We start from the raw sequence: 22,039 nt of genomic DNA, 5'->3' as shown, positions 1-22,039 counted from the left end.
AAATCTCTTAGTCGCACTGGTTGAAAGTAATGCAAGCTAGATTAATTTAATCATCTTCTTTAGCCATTTCACTCTATTTTATGCTGTGTTTGTCCTGTTTGCTGCTGCTTTTGTGTTTTTATTGTTCTTTTTTGGGCCTCATTTGACATACTCTGCTGCAATTTGGAGCTGATACTTTGCCATTACATAGTCACAAGTTTATGCCTTTCATTTGATAGGAATGCAATTTAGCCCAAACAATAACATACTTTTATAAAGTATGCAGACGAGATAAGTTTCCAAGGCGAAGAAGCACTTTTGGGGGTAAAATGGGGCTTCTATATGCTTCTGAACGTGTTACCAATAAACATAAATGGATATTTCAGCAGCATTTTTAGACAACAGAGCTTCATAACTGAGAGTATACAATTCTTTTTTGCATTTATTTTCTTCAATGTTTACAATGTACTGTGTGGCACTGTATGATGTGCCCATGAATATATATAAGTGCAGAGGATTGTCACATGTCATTGACGGGGAAGCAAAGCTGTTTTTACATCAGCCTCCTCACAAGAATGATTTACTTCAGCGTTGGTTGTTTGATCTTCTTCATCTGGGGAAGAGAGGACCTCACTGATCTTCTCCTTGCTTTTGCCCCACAGAACCAGATATAGACCAACAAATATCAGAATTACTCCCATCATGCTGTTACAACCAAAAACAAGAAAAAGAGAATGTAGTTAAAAGAAGGCTAATTTTTCTTCAATTTTAGATTCTTTCATAAAGTTTTGACATACAACCATTGGACAAGCTTAAACACTAGACAGTCTGTCTTGGTTTGTTTAGGTCGTTCATATGAAATCACGTTAATTTCTTCAACAAGATCTTCTTAATGAAGACTTATCCGATTGATATGATTTCAGATGATCAACTTAAACAAATGTAAACTTCGACTTCTTTAAAAGGTTCATATGAAATCATAGTAGTATTTCATAGAAGTGAACTATTAGTATAATTTCAGATGAGTCGCCTAAATAGATCCTCCATTGAACCAGCTAAACAAATGAAAGCTTATGATATATTGTTTGAACAATAATATAATAATATAATTTGATTATAATCAATGGAAAACACGTCTGCCCACCTTCCTAAACGCAGTGTTTCGCCTGACAAAATAGCGGAGCAAACAGTAGACACTGGACTGAATATTGCGACAATCACAGGCCCCCTTTTCTTCATACACCATATCTGCAATGCAAAAGCTAGCCCATTGCAGATGACTCCCTGCCAAAGCACAAAAGTTCCTCTTTTCATAAATCATCAAATCTAACAATCAGTCAGCATATTCTAAATTTTTACAATTTTGACTTGTTTAGATGATTTATCAGAAATTCATTAATTATTTCAGTAGGATAACTATTAGCATGGTTTTAGATGAACTACCTCAACAAATTAAAACATTAAAAAAAATATATAGAGTTTCCAATACAAGTGATGTAAGTATATGTGAAAAACGATGGTCTTACAACATAGAGGAGAGTGAGGAATCCGCTCCAATCCAGAGACCATGATGGTTTATTGATACCCTTGTCCATGATAAGTTTGAAGGTAGCAACTTGAAAGGAGGCAACAAGGGCAGTAATAGCTGCAAGGGACAGGTTGGCTGGATACTTCTTCAATATCTCAGCCTGCATACCCATCACAAAATTTAAAACTTATCGCAAAAGGCATCAGATCCTACAAGATGGAACAACCATTTTGTACCAATTATTGTTATGAGCAATAGATAACCTGTAAAATCATGGAAGAGGACAACATCACCACTGCAGAAATCAAGTAAATACATCCAATGAGTTTTGTTTGTGAATCTTCCGTATTTATAATGGTAAGCGCTCTTCCAGAGTGTGACCACAGCTGGGAGAATGCAGGGCCTTGGAGAAAACTCATGGCCATGGCTCCAAAGACACAAATAATGGTGCCGACTATTTTCAATCTGCTGGTTATGGAAGTAATCTTCACTTTCTCCATTCTACACATTTGATAGCCATGTCAGTGGTTGCATTCAGTCTTCAATTTTCTAAAAATGTACATTTTATATTAGTGTTTTTGGAACTCAATGTTACATGAACTTTTTGGAAGTCAATGTTATATAAACTTTATGTTCAACAACAAAAACTAAATTTGTCAGCCAATTACATGCCATTTTTTCGAATCTTTTGGGCTAAGAGCAAAGACTTTATTGGTATAATTGAAACCCCAATGATAGAATTATTTACATTTAGAATCCACTACTAGAATTTAATCTTGCCCTTCCAAATATAGTTAAGGTAGAGAATCTAAGTTTAGACCAAGAAATCAAATCCCTAACTATCAAGCTCAGAAAAAGAATCTGAAATCTTATGTGGGAGATTAAGGAAGTAGTATATGTTTTTTTTGAAAAGGATGTCATAGTTCCAAAATCTAACTTTAAGTCATGCAAGATGTAGCTGAAGTCTTACATCATACACTAGAACTAGTAAACATGTAGGCGTAACAACTAATACTTTTATGCATCTATATAATGTCTAGTGGATAGATATAAGAATTTGAGAATACAACAAGTGATCTTTGTTTTTAGTAGTGGGTAGTTGAGTTGACATCAAAGGTGATTGACCTGTTAAAAAAAATTAATATATCTTATCTTGTTTATTCTAATTGAATTTGTTGTATTTCTCATGTGAACATCTCAAAGTTCAATTGAAAGAAACCTTGTTACCTTCAATAGATTCTTGGAAAAAGTTGTTTTAAGAAATCTCATGTCAGAAATTTAGATCTAAATCTTCAAAATTTCAAAAATTAGTCATTTATTAATTAGTGGTCATAAATGAGTAGTTGTCTTTTTTATGTGAGGACATTCCTATTATAAGAATTCATTCATATGTATATGCTCGGAGAGGAAAACAAATTTCTACAACAAAAACATAAAGTTGAGCATGAGTCTAAACTTTGTTTAGTTAATGAAAATGATTAAAAAATTAAATATGTGATTATTAATTATCAAACATGAAAAGTAATCAAACTAAAGAATTTTTAAAATAACTAATATTTTGCAAACTCTAAGATCCAAGCATGACATGAATACATAGCCATTTTTTATGACTATAGACTTGAACTCAAACTACAATAGGATACAAGATTCATTATCCATAGGTCCTAAAGCATTCCATCCTTCATGGACAATAGCATTATTAAGGACATGCAATGGATTCTAATAAAACTAGTTTCTTCTATTTTGGCAATTGTAGGAACAAGAAAACATAGATGGGGAACACAAGATTTGAAGAGTACTTAAAAGAGATTTCTAGCAATGTGATGTAAGTTGATTGGAAATCAAATTTGGATCTCTTTTCTTAGAAATAAAATTGGTATTTTATCAATTAATAACATTTTCCAAGGAATGATTTTGGATGGATTCCTTGTAAATTTGTAGCAAGTCTTTTGGTATAATTAAATATTCACTAATCGCAATTTACTTTAGCCTACTTAGGATAATGCATTGAATAGTAATTTGTCATTGAGACACCTAGGAATTTGCACATTGATTAAGCACATGGTATTGGAGAATTCCATTCTAGGCATGATGATAGTTGTTATCCAATTCCAATTTATGTGTGAGATTCGCTTTTAGTGCACATATCACACTATCATCTTCATCATGACACATACTTCATTGCATAGTGGTGGATGATCCACCATTAGTGGGCACATGATTACACTTTCCACAAGTGATAGCTTACTCATGCCTTATTATTGTCTCCCATCACCTTGCCTATATATGAAGACCTATTATGTACATTTTATCATGTCAATGTAATGTCCAATATCAATAATATCATTCACACATGTCTTAATGCAATTATTTTTCCAGTCTTTGTGGAAATTATCTTGGTTTTTAATTTGATCCCAAGGTGTTGTAGATTCACCTAAAACTCTAAAATGGTATCAGATATTTCAAGGTGTGAAGACCTCTTCTCAAGAATATCAATCTTGGCTTGGTTTAGTGTGGCTACAGAATTTGGTAGTTTGATCATCATTATTGCATAGCCTATTTGGAGAAAATTTGGGATTTCGCACTTTGTGACTTTCTATTGTATGTCAAAATTAAAGCTCATTGGTGCAAATTAAAGGTTGGCATCACATAGAGGAGGTCTAAACACCCCTAAATCAGATTTTGCTTCACCCAAATTAAACATGTGATGATGGTGATTCAAAAACAATATTTACATAAGCAATTTGCAAACAATGATGTCTCAATCATCCAGACTCCTTTTTTGGAGATTTGTTTTGGGGCAGAATTTTATGCTTTACACAATGGTGTAGGTGATTTCTGATCTTAGTTCCTAAGTTTTTTTATTAAAAAAAAAAAAAAAATCCAAAATTTGCAACTTCTAAGGCCTCATTTGGGCTCTTATGAACTCCTATTTAGGTGCAAGCTTTTTTTTAAATGTATGATTTTAAATTCTATATATTTTAGATTTGGTATGAGTTTTTAGTGACTATGATTAGAAATTATACTTTCAAAATATGGCTTAGCTTATCTTTGCAATTGTAATGCATAGGCCTTAATTTGGTCTTTTGCATAGTGATCTAAGTCTATTGTTGTTTGATTGTGGGGTGTAATTAATTGTTGATATCAATTTGTAATGTGAGAAGCATATCATTAATGTAATCATGAGATATGATAGACATCTCATTGTAACAGATTTGATTAGGGATAACTATGAGTCATGGGCAAAATAAGTCATCCACCATTATAAAATGGCTTAATTTCTTGCCTCATCTTTATGGACTCATTCCTAAGAAAAAGACAGAGTGGAAGAAAACAGTTTGTGAAGATAAAAATAGTCATATTAAAAGAGTGATAGTTAGTATGGGTTTCTTTTCACATTTACACCATTTAGTCTACTCCAAAATCTAGGATATTTATTTCCCACACATAAATTGGATAATTATTTGGTAGTATTTTGGAGATCCACATGTTCATCCATTCCCAAATGATCCTATTTTAGATTGTCTCATTCCACTTGATGATGCATATAATATTCCTCATGATGATGACATATTAGACAAGATTGAATATAATGCATATATTGATATCAAGGATGATCTAAAAACTCTACTTGCAACTCCTACTTCTCTAGTAGATGAGATCACAAATTCATCTCCTATTGGTGATTCCAATAATTCATGATTATAAGAGCTGTCTATTTTGTTCTTGATTGAATGCTTACTTGCCAAATATTCATTCATTATTTTCATATGGAGTCTTACATTTCAGATTTGCAAGACATATTTGAGGGGGTTCCTCTTCTCTTTAATGACAATTTCATCACACTTGGAGTTAGAGATACTTCTTCACCTTCTTTAAAGATTGAAACTCTTGATTCTTCTCCTTCACTTGGTTTGTCACATTTCATGGTTCAATTTGATGATGTGATTGATTGCTTGATCTTGGAGATACCTATTCAATCCTTGGAGATGCATATTTAATGGAGACCTTTCTCCTTTCATTTGGATGTAGATTATTTGGATTCCACTTCGTAGTTGCTATCTAGAGTGGAAAACATTCTTGCATTCTTCCAAATGGGAGAAATGATTATTTTTAATATATTCGACTATGTTTTTTCTTCAATTACTCACCATTTTTGTAGGGTATTCTTCATTATGGGAGGGATATCATGTCTCCTACTATCCTTCTTATGGGGGGATAATTTATTGTATACATATGATGTATGTAGTCCTTGGGGGCTCTTGAGTAGGCCATCCATTGATACATCTTGTGTGTTTTCATCTTTCTTTTTGGGGGGGCGTTTTTCCCATGAGGATTTCCCTCAAGTTCTCTTCTTTATGGGAGACTACAACTCATGTATTTCTTTGCATATTGTACATGGGTACTATTGTGACCTAGTATACATGACTTATCTTGCATTGCGAGTTTAAGTTGCACTTGAGGTGGGTGTTTGTGTAATTAAATATTCACTAATCGTACTTTACTTAAGCTTGTTGGGATAATGCACTGTATAGCATTGAGACACATAGGAGTTTGCACTTCAATTAAGTACATGGTGTTGGAGAATTCCAGTCTAGGTGATGATAATTTTTAAATCCAATTCCACATTATGTGTACGATTCACCTTTAGTGCACTTATCAAATTATCATCTTCATTACGACACATACTTTGTTGCATAATGGATGATGATCCACCTTTGGTGAACATATGATTATGCCTTGCATAGCTAATAGCTTATTCACTCCTTATTATTGTCTCTTATCACCTTGCCTATATAAGTAGGCCTATTATGTATATTTTATAATGGTGATGTAATGTCCATTATCAATAATATCATTCTTGAATCTTAATGCAATTGTCTTGTCATTCTCTTGTGGAAGTTATCTTGATCTTCCATTTGATCCTGGGGTTTTTGTAGAGTTGCCTAAAACTCTAACAAAGTCAATACCAACAATATGTATTGTAGATTTATAAAACTTCTAGGAAGAATTTTCAAGCCGAAAGAGTTTATCATTGTCCATGTGTGATAGTGTATTGAGAATTTCATATAGGAAATTTGAATTATTGGAATTTTTTAATAGGGTTAAAGTGTACTATTGAGAGGTGTGAACATACTATAAAGGAATATTATGGCCTTATAATTTGACTTTTCATTGGCACAAAGATCACAAGAGATAGAAAAAGTAAATATGAGCAAGTCATGAGAGGTTTTTCTTTATTTAAATTTCTTTGTCAAATGATTGGTTCTTAAACTTATAAAAAAATATTTATTATATCAATGTGCTACATTCATCCAATTCCACCATATTTAATCTAGTATTTGAGAAGAGAAGACCACATATACAAGTTAAAATCAAAGGGTTTAGCATTTAATGGGAAAATACATGTGAATACTCTTTGGGTAGTGTAGATGTGCTTAACACTAGATGGGTTCCTTGCCTTTAATTTCTTCAATGACCAAGTCTTCTCTTTTTTCATGCCATAAACAAACAACCTCATCATGTGTATATTTAAGGTATTCAAATTCACTTCTTCTTCATAGACCCACATCATGGACATATGGTGGCATGGTCGAACTTTAACACTATATCAAAGAACCATTTTTTATGAGACAATTTTCCTATGAGATAGGTATCAAGACAACTTGGCCCCACGTGGCATAGGATAAAGATAAATTTCAAAGGACATCACGGGAACAACTTTAAAAGGATGGTACCAAGTGGTAGAAGAGGATCATTTGCCACTGAAGAGATTAGAAGGTTGTATCCTCATTATGGCAGATGAGTTGAGAAAAGTGCAACTAGCATCCACACCACAAGAATAAAGATTAATGATGTTAAAAATATACAACATGGGCATGGTTATGATCATTGTCATTATTAATGATCATGTAACCAACATGTTGTAAATAAATGAGGACTAATCTATCAAAACCCCAATTTGCAATGTAAAAAGGGAGATCCCTCTAAGTATAGCTTTTAAGTAGAAGCTCTTTCTTCTTTGTTTAAAGAATCCTATTGTTTATCTTTGTGGGAATTCTCTATGCTCAACACAAGAAGCATTTTGTAACATTTTTAATTTTTGACCCTAGTGTTTTCTCTTAATAAATTATCGAGATTATGAAATATTAGCCTTTATTTTTCTTGATATATATGTATTGCATGTTGATAATATTTATAACAAGTCTTTCTTACTTATATTTGTCTCGTTGTCTTCCACTTATCCTAAAAAATTATGGATCAAGCATAAATATTACTCTTCCATGCATTTTTTTAAAAATAGAAGTTGAATTGTGCTAATTGTAGTTGATCCCATAAAATCTAACTACTGTGAAATATGGGATGTGTGTGCTTTCATTAGGCCTTTGTAGGAACTGAATCTGTTTGGGGTTGAATCATTATGTGTTTTGTTTTGATCCAGCTTTCAAATATTTCTATAGCACTATGTCTTTTCTTCTTTTATAATGTCATACATGGCTAGAGATATATATGCTTTTATTTGAAACCCAATAGGTTCTTTTTGCAATTAGGATCTAAACATTACACTCCATATCTTACTCACTTCATTTGGCTTCTTTTCTTTTTCAATAATGGAGGGTCTATGTTACATCATATATGTACTTAAAAGGGGGATAAATTCTTGAGTCCAAAGAGTTTGAAGTTCTCTAAAGGCTCTTGGAAAGGTTTTAAAGTGTTGAAAAATATTTTCATCGACACATTATCTCCCTTAGCCTAGCTTCTACTTCAAGTAATTCCTTCTTCCCCTAGAAAAAAATAGCCAACTTCTAAAATCCCAAAGGTTATTTCACAATACACACTAGCTTCTATACCTGTGAAACTTCTCGACTATCATTATTTAGGTACTCTTAGGGATCAACAAGTACATTTGAGTATGATTATTATAAATAGTAGTCACTTTCTTACCATAATTTAATAAAAATAGTAACATATGAGACTCATTTATTGGATATCATTTAACACAATTAGAGACATATATTAAATGATCCTAATCAAATTTGACTATATAAAAATGAGGCTAATATTTTCTTGATATTGAGGAAATAAAATCTTCATGAAAGATTGTGTCAACAGTTCAAAGGAAATTGAGCAATAATGACCATTTTTACACAACATTAATGTCATAAAAGCACACATAACAAGAATTCAAAAATTATATTTTGTTGAGAATAATAAACACCTTACAAGATGACACTATATCTACCCTTTTACCTTATAAAGGGGGGGGAAATTGCCTTTAAAAGTGACCACATAATTCAGTGTTTTATCTAATGAGAAGATTATAACACATAATGTTTGTATGTAATTTTTTTGAAGAATCAAACACTTTAGTTTCATTTATCCATATGAACAAGAAAATAGAAACCATGTAGTGAGACAACTCAATCCATTTAATTCCTTATATAGAGCCTACAAGAAACTCTCAATCCAATACTATTCAATATGTGAAAGTTTATACAAGCCTACCTTAATAATTATTTTGGTTCTTTTTGTTATAAACATAAGTTTTCACAGTTCACTAAGTTTTTTTAAAGTAAAAGGCATTGTTAACCAAAATGCCTTCCTGCCAAATATTTAAATTCAAATGCCATAGCCCACCCAATGGTCACATCCCACCTTTAATATTAAAATATTTGATGGAAATACAAAATAAATGAAATAAAACTTTAATATTTTTGCATTTTCAAAAGTTGTTTCATCAGCCCTGTAGCTTCCTCTTTGTCGTCAGATCTTTCTAGATTGAGGGTTGTCACTTCCCTGCTTTATGAAGATGCATGAACTTTAGAGAATGCTAGAAAGTGACGTGTCGATACATGGAGATGGTGGACCCTTTCCTATTAGAGCCACAAAAGAGGCTTGTTAGAACAACATGGAGATGTTAGGGTGAGTTGGCAAAAGGCAATATTTTTATTGGCCAAAGTGCTAACATGGAGAATAAAGTCAATCAGATGCTTCTAGGCTATCAGATCTTGGAGGATTGATGGTTGTCACTTCCTTGCTTTTTGAAGTTGCAAGGTCTAAATAAAGAATGTGGGGGAGTGACATTTTGATGCATGTCTTATGTGGGCCCATCCCAATTCTTTTGTTGCTGCCTCATCTCCACTGTCCAATCTTGAAAGATTGACAAACATCAATTTGTCGCTTTGCAAAAAACACAAACTTTATTTCATGTGACAAAGTGACATTGCACCATGTGGGCACTGTGGGACCAGTCTTAGTCATGGGATATGATGACATTGGGATGTGTTATAGGTTTTATGTGTGGCATGATCCTATTGGCTAGGGAATTATGCTTTGTGTGTAGTTTTGGGTTTTGATCTTTGCCATCGAATCTTGCATGATTGAGGGTTGTTGCTTTACCACATTCTGGAGATGCAAGATGTTTAAACAAGGCAGGGAAGCAACATGAGGAAACATGTCCTTTATGGGCCTAGTTAGAAGGTAACAATAGCAGTTAAGTCACGGATCTAGGTAAGCAGTGAGCGATGATGGTTAGGATCATATTTGTGAAGTCTCAAGTATTTCATGTTAGTTAAAGATCAGACCATGACAATGGGAATGGTATGATTGGTGGTTAGGTCCCCATGGTTTGTAGGGTTGTTAACAATTGATGTTGGCCAAGAAAACCATGACGATGATGTGAAAGCTTAGAATCATATAGTTGTCGAGTCGCAACAGATATTAAGAAATGTTGGAGATGAGCTACGAAGTAGTGATAACAGTTAATTTGACTAAGTTCGCAGTTTCGTAAGGTAAACAGTTAATAAAGGTAGAAAGTTAGTGAATTCGCAACTGACATAAGGTAGTCAACTCATGAGGACTTTTTGAGCTGGTGAGAGAAAATAATATCTTTGGGCCATGTGGTAGTTTTGGAGGTTGAATATGTTTGACTTGTTGATATATCTGATTTGAAAAGCATTGAGAATAATGCAAATGGCTCTTAAGATCAGATTGATCTTTTGATCATCTGTAACTACTATTTTACATTCCCCATGCCTCGTGAATAAATCTTCTATCTTCTTGTTGCTTTGGGTTATCCATCTACCTAATCCTTTAGTTATGGCCACTATTTTTGTCCCTTCCAGAGTTGAATATGCACATAAAGATTAGATTTATGCATTGATCAAATTCTCTTGTATCTGCATTGATGTTTGTCTTCTACAACTTGGTGATAGTGGTTGATTTTTTTGTGTCTTCCAATAGAAGTTTCTGAGTTATGCTTAAGCTATAAAAAACACATTTTGTAATCTTTTGAAAGGTTGATCATTCTTCTTTGATTCTATAGCAATAGTATTCTATACTCTATTATTGTAATTTCCTTTTGTCTATAATGAATGTAATCCTTTGCTTTACCTCATTCTCCCATCAATATTAGTGCAAAATCTTCTTGCTTCTGTTGGTGTTTTGTTTTCATTCTTCAATTTTCATATCAATATCTACTCTTTCCCTTTGAATGTTATAGAGTGAAGATCCCTTCCTTGTGGCATTTCATTTGGTTTCTAATCTATACGTAATTTTTGGATTAAGATAAAGGTTGAATCGATGTATTTTGGGGTTATATTGATGAATAGTGCATTGTTAGGCCAAGATATGAATGAACAAACTATTTTGGTGCATCACCCCTCAGGTTAGAATAGTTATATTTTCTTTTCATACATTCCTTCTCCCTTTTCCTCTCAAGTGTACTTTAGGTGCACCCTAATAGTAAAGGAAACTGGCCTTCTCCATAGACTCAGCCTCACAATTCAAGTCCCATAGTTTGGAGGTTGTTTCCATGTTTCACAAGGTTGCTTGAGATGCATTACCTCAAGTAGGGTGTAGACTTTTGTGAGAATAGGTATGTGCCTCAAAACCATGGGATTAGTAAACCATGACTCTAAATTAAGTATTTAGATCTATGATATTTAAATATCGTATACTTTCCCATGTAGCACCCATACTAAACATTGATATAATGTAGAGTAAACAAGTGACATGATAAATCTTAATTCATATTGTATCTTATAGAATCTAATACACACTACAGTTGCATATTTGAAATAGCTTATTATACTACTAAACCAAACCAATCCCCTATTCTAGTCCTATATGTTACTCTAGTTCTAACCCTAACCCTAATTTTAGTCGTGATGTTAAATGTCAAAATGATCATTATAAGGTATTATACAATATTACTTAGATCCTTAAATTTAAAAAAAATTGAAAATTAACATTATCATTCTTATTAGATTTCCACAATCCATTGGAGTAAAATTTGCGCTTCTGGATTTGATTGTGTCAAATTTTTTAGCATCAACGTTTCGGATCACACTCTGTGATCCATCATCAGGATGAGAGAATGCCAGAATGAAAAAGTGAGCAGATCTGTTTAACCCCTGAACTGGCTAGATCTGCTCACTTTTTCATTCTGGCATTCTCTCATCCTGATGATGGATCACAGAGTGTGATCCGAAACGTTGATGCTAAAAAAAATTTGACACAATCAAATCCAGAAGCACAAATTTTATTAACATTATCGTAAATTCTATCAACTTTTATGTTTTATTAAATATATTTAATTTAATTAAGATCCTCATTCTAATTTAAGAAACTAAAAATAACTAGGATTTAAATGTAAAACAAGACAATTAAAACTCATACATAGATTGTAATGCAAAACATGAAATAATCAATATAATATAGTTAATACTTATGTAATTGTGCGTAAAAATATGGCAAATATTTTATAGGAGTGTTTGGAAAGGTCATTCATAGTTTACTATGGTTTTGAGATGTTTATCGATATATAATAACTTTTGACTCTTGAGGAAAGTGGGATGATAGAGGGAAATGGTCTAGTTCATCCTTTTTATGATAATGATCTTGCATTATCATTACATCACGATGTATTAAAAAAAAAACTTGTGAAATAACAATGAGCGCATCTAATATATATGTACGAATTTTCTATTGTTAGATCATTTACTAGTGAACGTGGCTTTATTTGCGACTTTAATCCAAAATCAATCTTTTTTGATGAATAAGATTTAATTTTTAAAAATTATGATTCAAGGAGAGGTTTTATTATGCAAAAATACAAAAATTCTCCAATGAGTTGGGATAGTCATTGATTTCAAGGAGCAAGATGTTCAAATTACTTAGTATTAATAGGGACATGTAATTATTATAAGATAGGTCAATATCAATGGTTATTATTATCTACCACTTTTGTTGTTGTTGGATGTCACCTCTTTTAATGTCCTTATCTTCTATGCTATGACTAGGGGTTGTTATTATTGAAGGATAAATAAAAGGGTGTGCTCACTCATCTAACAAGAGATAGATTCAAAGGAAGTGTAAGGTTTGGGGGGAGGATATTTTAAAGATATTTTCTTATAATAAGATCAAGGATCCCTTTTTGTGTTAGTGGGCGATGAGAATTCAGGAGTTACCAAAAAAAATAGACATGAGGTTCCCTTGGTTTAATTGTGAGATATTATGGTCAATTTTTTGTTGGACCTACAATGTTCTTGATATTACTTAATCCCTTAGTTGCACATTGATGCTCTCCTACAATATTGGGTTATGTTCCCTTCATGATGATCTTGAAAATTCTATAAACTAATAAAAGATATATTTTAGAGGTCTCATATATCATTTCATTTATATAACATGAACTAAATAGATCTCATATGCCATTTTCATTCACATATATATATATATACTATTCTTACGTATGTTATCGACATGATGACGACTCTACAAGTTTTGAGTAGGTTTCCCCAAATAGGGATGTATTGGATTGTACAAAAATACGGTAAAAATTATAGAAGAAAATAGATTCCATGACTAACTAGGTGTTTCCTATTCTTGTTGGCATTCAAATTTTCCTAGTTCTAGTTGACTGGGTTTTTTTCGAGACTTGATCATTAGAGAGTTTGAATGTAAGCAGTTGATTTAGACTTTTTGTAGTCTTTTTCATTGTTGTTTCAGTTTGTGTTATGTGTTGAGTGGAACTCTTACATATTTGATTTTATTGTTATCTTTCTCTATGATTTTTTCTTGTATCATTTGCTGTAGTCATTTCCCACTTTCTATTTTATCACAGTAGCAATTTGGTCAAGTAGTTCACTTTGTTTTGATTAAAATTAGTATTACATTTTATAAATGATAATTCATTTTGACACCATAATCTTGGGTGTAAGCCTACCACAAGCTTGGTAACTTGTCAATAAGCCCTATTTGTTTTTTATTGAGTCCTTAAATCTCAAATAGATCTACTATAAAACATAGAAAAACAAACATTTGAAAGTTTAATAAAATTATTTTTAAAGCCTTGATTTAAAAGAGATGAATAACAATAAAAATCCATTAAAACACATTCACTTATTCTTCTAAGTTTGTGATATATCCAAAGCTCAAATTTTATTCAATTTGTATATTAATAATATTATTGATTTAAATCTTTATATCAAAATCTAATTTAAGAAGAAAACTTGAACCCATCTTTTATAGTTTATTAAGATTATTAATTTAATTTTTAAATGAATAAATTTTATTTATTTTTGAATAAAAATGTATATTTACTTTATTGATTATCAAGGGGAATATACTTTTGAATGAGGAGAGGTGTCTACACAAATGTTAAATATTTATTTGTTATTATTTCTTGTTATTTAAAAAAACTATAATATTTATTTTCTTTAAATTAGTGATTTTAATGTTGTTTAAAACTTATTTCTATTTATTTAACTTTAAAGTTACCTTTCTCAATTTAAAAAAAAAAATCCTCACTTAAGTTGTACATAAGTGGATTACAATTTGATATGAATAAAATGATTTTAAATAAAATATTTTATAGTATGTTCACTATTTTTAAATATTCTTTAATTAAAATATTAGAATATGAAAAATATAAAAATTAATAACCAATAGTAATTTAATACATATGGGAATGCGAAAAATATCAGGCGAATGCAAAAAGAGAAGTCTGCGAATTAGCCAAATCAAAATAGGGCAATGAAGGGCAGCTCCAAAATTAGCGACATAGGGCAATCCAAAGTGGAAAATCTGGAAAATTCCTCCAATTTGGTGGCTCGCACAGACGAAGGATAGAATATGGCTTTCGTTTCCTCCACCCTCGTGAACAGTGACAAGGTGGCACCTGTTGCTGCTATGGTGATCTTCCAGGATGTGCGCTCACCCCAAGACAAGACTCAAACAAGGGATACTGCTAGCATCACCAAAAGCAATGGGAATTTTGATGTTGGTGAGGTGGTAGGAGGTAAAAGTGATGACTCAATGAACGAACAAGGAATCAGGTGTGATCTGCCCTTAATCCCAAACCCTAAATTTAATATGCCTTTTAAATTTTTGACCATTTCAGTGCCCTGTAGCAGTAATGCATCTGCCTCAAAATCAATTGATAACTCTGCTAACATTGTGCCTAAACCTAGTTCAAACCCTGGCAACAAGCCGAGATCTTTTCTGGAGGCAGTTGCAAATTCATCTCCTGTAATCCCTTCTAGTGCTTGCTTCACCAAACTTGCACAAGGTGAAATCACAACAATTGATCATTATGCATTACATGTTACTCCTAACCCTAAAATGTTAAATGAGATTATTAAGAAAAAAGAAAGATTAAGAAATACTGCCATCTTCTTCTCTGTAGTTGAAATTGATAAAGTTCCTGCTAGGAAATTCTTAGATGACTGGTTTTATAATTATTGGAACTTAAAGCTTAGCTATCAAATTTCTTTTTGTAGGCAGATACAGAAAGGATTGTTTATTGTGTTTTTTTATCAATAATGAATCTCAACATGCTATGCTAAAAAAAGAGTATTGGATAGTCGACAACACCACATTTAGGGTGCTGGCTTGGAATGTGGAGGCTAACCTTGATGAGGTGGTTGCTCTTTCAGTTCCAAGAGGGGTTCTCATTAAAAAAAATTCCCCCTTTTTTGTGGCATTTTATTCCTCAGTTGGTTGAACCCCTAGGAAAATTCTTGCGAATGGATGACTCTGCTCATTTAGTCCCTCATTTAGATGTGAGGGTTCTTATTGCTTTGAAGCTTGGTTAGGATTTACCCAAAGAAATTAACGTTTCTATAGTTAATGAGCAAGTTTCCTGCCCTGTTGAAACTCTAGGAGGTTTGAATGCATGTTTTTTATGTAGAAAAGAGGGGCATCTTAGGAAAGATTTCCTGATTATTAGAAATAAAACCCAAAAGAATACTAATCCTTTTAACCTTTCCATTTCTACCCAGTTGGTTTCCCCTTCTTCTACTAAAACTAATCCTATGCCTTCCCCACTTGCCTCCTCACAATTTGTCCCCTCTCTACTTCAAACTTCATTCTCTCAAAATGTGTCATTTACCAGCATAGTGGATACAAATGGTTTTCAAACTGTTACAAAAAAAAAGGAAAAATCAGTCAAGTAAAAAAGACTCGGCTCCAAATATGCTTTTTGTATCCCCTCCTTTAGCGGCTAATATGACTACTAAAGATAAAGCTAAACCCTCTGCCCCCCCTCCGTCTACTCCTAAGGTTCCCGTCGAACACATTTCTTCAAAATAGAATCCCCCTGTGAAAATTTTTCAAGAGATTTCAGATGATTTCATTCTTGAAGTCATCTCGGTAACCCCTTCTATTGTTAATAATCAGTCTCTATAGCTGGAGGCTTCTTCCCCTTCTCTGTCTAATAATGAGGTTATCCCCACTACTAGAAGGATAGGAAGACCTCTGGGATCTAAGAATAAGAACAAGATCAGTAAGAAGCAGAATCAAACTAATTCTGAGGATGTTTATCCTATGGAGGACATCGTGGGTGCTGAGGTGTCTAATTCTCTAATTCTGTCTCAATGAATTGTGTTTCTTGGAATATTAGAGGACTGGAATGTCCTGATAGAAAGTTTTTTATTAAGAATTTTATCAGTTCTCAAAATAATATTGATATGATTATGCTGCAAGAAATTAAGTCTACTGGATTCAATCTCAAATCCAATCTTAATTTTATCTAGAGAGATGCTATCAAATTCTCCACTAATCACCCTCAGGGTAGAGGGGGAGTGGCAATTTTACTCAACCCCAAATGGGGACCTAAAATTAAAAGTTTTGGTTTTTCACCTTGTAATAGAGCTATTTGGTTGATCTTTAATCATAATGATATGGAATTTGGTATATGTTCTATTTATGCTACCAATGATTATACCGAAAGGAGTATGTTTTGGTCTTGGCTTAGCTTGCTTCCTAACATTCCTTGGATGTTTGGAGATGATTTCAATATGATAGAGAATCAAGAAGATAAAATGGGAGGTCTCCCTTTCTCTTGGAAAGAGCAGGAAAGACTTACCTGGAACAACTTTAAAAGGGCTAAATCTCTTTTTGATCCTTTAAGGGGAAGCAAGAATAATAACCCTAGCCTATGGTTTACTTGGTGTAATTTTCAGAAGGGTTAGTATAGAATCTACTCTAGACTTGATAGATTTTATCTTAATAGCAATTTCTTTTCTGTGATTCTGGATAAGAATAATAACTTGGTGCTTATCTCCCCTACCACTCTTTCAGATCACCACCCTATTTCTATAACTATTAATCTCGGCTGCTCACCTATTTATAGCATTCATTCTAACCATAAATTCATTCTCAACACTAGCCTTTTGGAGGATAATGACATTCTTGCTACCATTTCCATTATAAGACTCATCAATGAGTCTCATTTTCCCTCTTTATCCTATACCCATAGGTGGAGTCTAGATGTCTTTGCTTGGCAAAACTTTTTAAGAACTATTGATCAAAAGAAGGCCAAAGATTATAGATTTAAGGAATCTTGGTTTAATAATAATCTTTATAATGCTGAAATTGATATCCAAAATAACTCAGATGATCCTTATCTCTGTCACCAACTTGCCCATGCTAAGAATGCTCTCAGAAAACATCAACATCAAAAAGCTCTAGGGGCAAGAATTCGTTCAAGAGCCCATTGGTTACATTATGGAGATAGAGGTAGTAAATTTTTCTTTAATCTTATTAAACATAAGAAAAATAAGGAATCTATTGATAAACTGCTTATTAAAAATCAATTGATTACTGATATTGCTATTATAAATAATGAATTTGCTGAATTTTATAAAAATCTTTTTACTTCAGAGGATACTTAGGAGGCTAGGGCCCTTAGAGATCAATGTAAGAATATTATTCCTAAAAAGATTTCGTCTAAGGATGCTTCTATTCTTGAGTAGCCCTTGTCTCTTGAGGAAATTGAGAAATCCATCAATTCCCTTAATAATGATAGAGCTCTTGGGCCTGATGGGTTGCCTGTGGAATTCTACAAGGCTAATAATAAATGGATTAGCAAAGTCTTAATTAATATTTATAATGAAGCCATCGATACTGGAACCTTGGGTAGGGATATTAATTCTAGAATCATTAAACTCATCCCTAAGGAGGGTGATAAATCCCTTATTAAGAATTGGAGGCCTATAACTCTTTTAAATGTTTCTTATAAAATTTTGGCTATGATTATGTCAACTAGGCTTGAAGCCATTCTCCCCAAATTTGTTTGCCTTACCCAAACTGGATTTGTGAAGGGTATATATATATATTAGAGAATCTTATTACTGGCTGGGAAGCTCTTAATTGGGCTAAGCATACTAATCAAAATGTCTCTATGTTTTTGTTGGATTTTGAAAAGGCCTATGGAAAAATTGAATAGAATTTTATTAATATAATGCTCAAGGCTTTTGGTTTCCTGTATTTCTTTTGTGATATTGTGAAAATGCTTCTCATGGATGCTCATGCTCAAATTGATGTTAATGGATCTCTATCTATCCCTTTTCCTTTGGGAAGATCAATTAGAAAAGGGTGCCCTCTTGCTCCCGCTCTTTTTGTTATTGCTTTTGAAGCTTTGTTTTATATTCTTCGGGACAACACTTTATCCCCTGCTATTAAAGGCATCATCCTTCCTAATACTAAGGAAATTATAAACTATCAATTTGCTGATGATACTTCTCTATTTCATGAAGCCTCTGAAGAGAATTTTGTTGCCATGATCAATAAACTTAATTTCTTCTGTAAAATTTCTAGAGCTAGATTATCTCATGCCATATCTATTTTTCTTGGTTAGGATGATCAACCTCCTAATTGGTTTAGTAAATTTGACTTCCAATAGGGTGGCCCCTCTAAAGTTGTTAGATATTTGGGTATCCCCTTCTCTGTTGATCCCTCTTTAAAAGAGATGTGGGGTTGGGTCAAGGATAAGATCCATAATAAGCTAAACAAGTGGCACAATAGGTCTCTATCTCTTGCTGGAAGAATCCAAGTTTGCCAAAAAAATTTGTCTTCTTACAATATATATTATGCCTCTACTTGGATGTTTAATGACTACCAAGTTTTGGAAATCCAGAAAACTATTAGAAATTATCTCTAGTCTGATGGGAAGGGAAATAAAAAGCCGCACTCTATCAATTGGAATTGGTGTCATGTTGATAAGCTCCTTGGGGGCTTGGGGTTGAAAGATCTAAGACTTTGTGGTCTTGCTTTGGCCTCCAAATAGATTTTTCATGCCTTAGAGGGAGATGAACCTTGAAAAGTTTTGATTCATAATAATATTGAGAGGGGATATCCTAAAAATGCTAAATTCTAGAAAATTCTTCCTCTCACTGATCTCATTTGTGGTGAATTTCCTATTATAGTTCAAGGCTCGACAGTTTTTAAATCCATCTAGAAAGCCTGGAACCATGTTAGGCAATTCATCACTAATAAAGACTTCTATGATAATAAAACCCTCCATGGTGAAAGATCCATTTGGTGGAACCTTAAGCTTGGTAATAAACCCCTTGCTCTTACCCAAGGGTGCTCGGCCAAATATTGGGCTAACCTTGGAATCAAGCAATTCATTGATATCTTTGAAATGGACAGACTTATCCTTTGGGATGAATTAAAGAATAAATTTAAACTTCTTGATTCCCATAAAAAGAGTTATAGTATGATTGTTAAAGCTAGTAAAGACATTCCTACCTTGTGTAATGTGGACTCTAATAGTTTTTTGAAGATAAAATGGCCTGATGGTATCATCATCTCCAAACTTAAAGCTAAGAGTATTTATTCTATTTTAAATTATAATGTTGACATCATCAATCATATTAACAGTATTTGGAATATTGATTTGGATATTTCTTCTTGGAAGAAGGTTTTTGATTATCTTTGGAAAAGTTCTATTGATCCTAAAATTAAATGTTTTAAATGGTTACTTATTCTCAATAAGCTGCCTATTAGGAACTCCTTCTCTGATATTAACTATTGCAACATTTGCAGAACCCCGAAAATGGGAAAGCATATTTTCTTTGACTGCAATTTTGCTAAAAGGTTTGGTTAATGTTTGTATTTCTATACCTTCTAATTTCAATATTTTTGAAGTTATTACTGGTTTAATCTCTAATGCTAGAAATGATGTTATTAAGTTTTGGGATATTACCTCATCTAACATTTTATGGAAAATTTGGAAGTGCAGAAATGAAGAAAGGTTTCAAAATATCCCCATAATGCTTATTGAGTCTTTTCGAAGTCTCACATATTTCAAAAAAAAATCGCAGATTTAGATGACTATGAAAATCAACAAGGCTAAATTCAAAAGGCTGCTCAAGGACGGTCATGCTACCTTTTTTGCGAATGAGGTTAAAAATGGATATTTCTGGAGGCTGCACTTGGATAATATACACGTTTTCAATCAAACCTTCAACAGAATTAGCAAGGAGATTAAAAGAAGACCTCACAATGCTACTAGTGAGATGGTTTACACGCTGAAAAAAATTCAAGATCAAAAAAGCATGGTGTGGATGGATGGCTCCTTGGGCTGGATGGCTTGGGTGGACACCTGGGATGATGTGCTTTACTAGGTGTCTCGATTCATGATTTTGTTCTGTTGTTTCGTTGTATATACTTCTTTTTTGATGGTGTGAGGCTTGGCCTCTGAATTCTGATACTCTGCGATCTCTTGTATTTTTGATCTCCTTATTTCTAATATAAAAAATATATAAAAATATTATTATTAATTAATAAAATAACTATTAGCTTATTTCATTTTTAAAGAAGAATCAAGAACATAAAAACTCAACTTCAAACCAAACTAAAATAAAAGCATAAAATAAAAATAAAAATTTATATACAAAATATTAATTCAATATATGAAAAATATATAACCGTTTTCAATTTAAAGTAAAAATAAAATGGATAAGAACTGTGTGAAACTTACATCTATCATCATCTTACATCTATCATCGTCTTATGACGTAAAGGGTTGAGATTTTTATTAAAGAAATTTAAGAAGAAAGAATTAATGTTTTCAAAATGCATGAATTCAATTGTATTTAAGAATCATATTCATTGATCTATCATCAAAATACCGAGAAAATTAATTTAGAAAGCAAAATAAATTATATAAAATATAATTATTCTTGAAGAAAAAAGGAAATGAATACTAACCCCAAACTCCAGGCCATCAAGAAAATAATAGCAGGGCCCAAGTTTGGCATTGCAGAAGCAAAAGCAGGAGTTGTATTCTTCAGCCCCATTAACAGCAGAGTTTGGAAGGCTGAAACTCTGCAACAACAATGATAAATCAATCATAGTTAACACTTCATCACATCCAACTATTCAATCTATCAAAACCAATAATCTTCATACTTAAAACTCTTTTATTTCCCAATACCAATCATTTTTAACCAGATATCTTGCTCACCCTCCAAGAGAAACCATGAAAAACTGACCAGCCAGTGACAGATTCAATTTGGGTCGTTTCTCTCTGCATTTCAACAACACTTATTCATTTCAATCCTCAAAAACATACAATATAACAATAACCCACATGAATTCAATTGACAAACAATGAAAGCAAATAGATTCATTCATACTTTTCAAGGAAGAAGGCAAATGGGCTGATGACGAGAGAGCCAAAAGCATTAGAGTAGACAATGAAAGCGAGAGGATTCATCCCTTTTGACAGCTGGGTTTTCATCACAACACCCAAAATTGCATAACCCACCTGCAGAAAAACTAATGAAACATATACCGCTAAGCTTTCATGGAGGAATCCACCCATGTTGACCTCCATCGATGATAACCTTCTCAAAATAGTCATTCTCTAACTATACAAAATCTCCTTGGGCTACAGCCCCCCAATTACATCATAACTGATAAGAAAGTTGAGTTCCATGAATCTGTTGTAGTTGGGGATGGTGATTATGATATTCATTTCAATTGCAGTGGAAGAGCAAAACCCATAGAATTTGACCATGGTTAAAGAGTCACCTAACAATCACAACACAACATTATTCAACAAACAGTCAAACTTTTACCTAATTTCTACTCTTCATGTTGTCTGAATAGATTGGGTGAATGCTTATGTTGAAGAGCAGATGAAAGAAATTTAACGCAAGAAGCTGAAGTCTGTGAAAATATTTTCAAGTACTGCAAAGTCTTGGACATGAATCTTCAATTAGATGGCTGCTTCAAGCA

At 32.8% G+C, this 22,039-nt stretch overlaps 1 protein-coding gene across 1 annotated transcript; it reads right to left on the bottom strand.

Annotated features, from left to right (window-relative positions):
• Positions 1-387: 387 nt before the first annotated feature.
• Positions 388-21,737, bottom strand: LOC149570406 (WAT1-related protein At5g47470-like). Its single transcript, XM_089823064.1, has 7 exons — positions 21,436-21,737; positions 21,264-21,326; positions 21,008-21,124; positions 1,771-2,008; positions 1,506-1,667; positions 1,124-1,263; positions 388-684 (listed from the first exon to the last, which is right to left on the bottom strand). The coding sequence occupies exons 1-7, from the start codon at positions 21,660-21,662 to the stop codon at positions 507-509; spliced, it is 1,125 nt and encodes a 374-aa protein (XP_089679190.1). The 5' UTR covers positions 21,663-21,737; the 3' UTR covers positions 388-506.
• Positions 21,738-22,039: the final 302 nt, after the last annotated feature.

This window comes from Cupressus sempervirens, chromosome 3 (genome assembly GCF_028749045.1).
Source record: "Cupressus sempervirens isolate cs-2001-9-10 chromosome 3, ASM2874904v1, whole genome shotgun sequence".
Lineage (NCBI taxonomy): Eukaryota > Viridiplantae > Streptophyta > Pinopsida > Cupressales > Cupressaceae > Cupressus > Cupressus sempervirens.
This window is presented reverse-complemented; position numbering and strand designations above follow the sequence as displayed.

Coding starts and splice junctions, on each gene's coding strand:
- LOC149570406 (XM_089823064.1), bottom strand. CDS start 21,662: ATGACTATTTTGAGAAGGTTATCATCGATGGAGGTCAACATGGGTGGA. Junction 21,327..21,435: donor TTTGCCTTCTTCCTTGAAAA/GTATGAATGAAT, acceptor GTTGAAATGCAG/AGAGAAACGACCCAAATTGA. Junction 2,009..21,007: donor TTGATGGCCTGGAGTTTGGG/GTTAGTATTCAT, acceptor TCAAATGTGTAG/AATGGAGAAAGTGAAGATTA.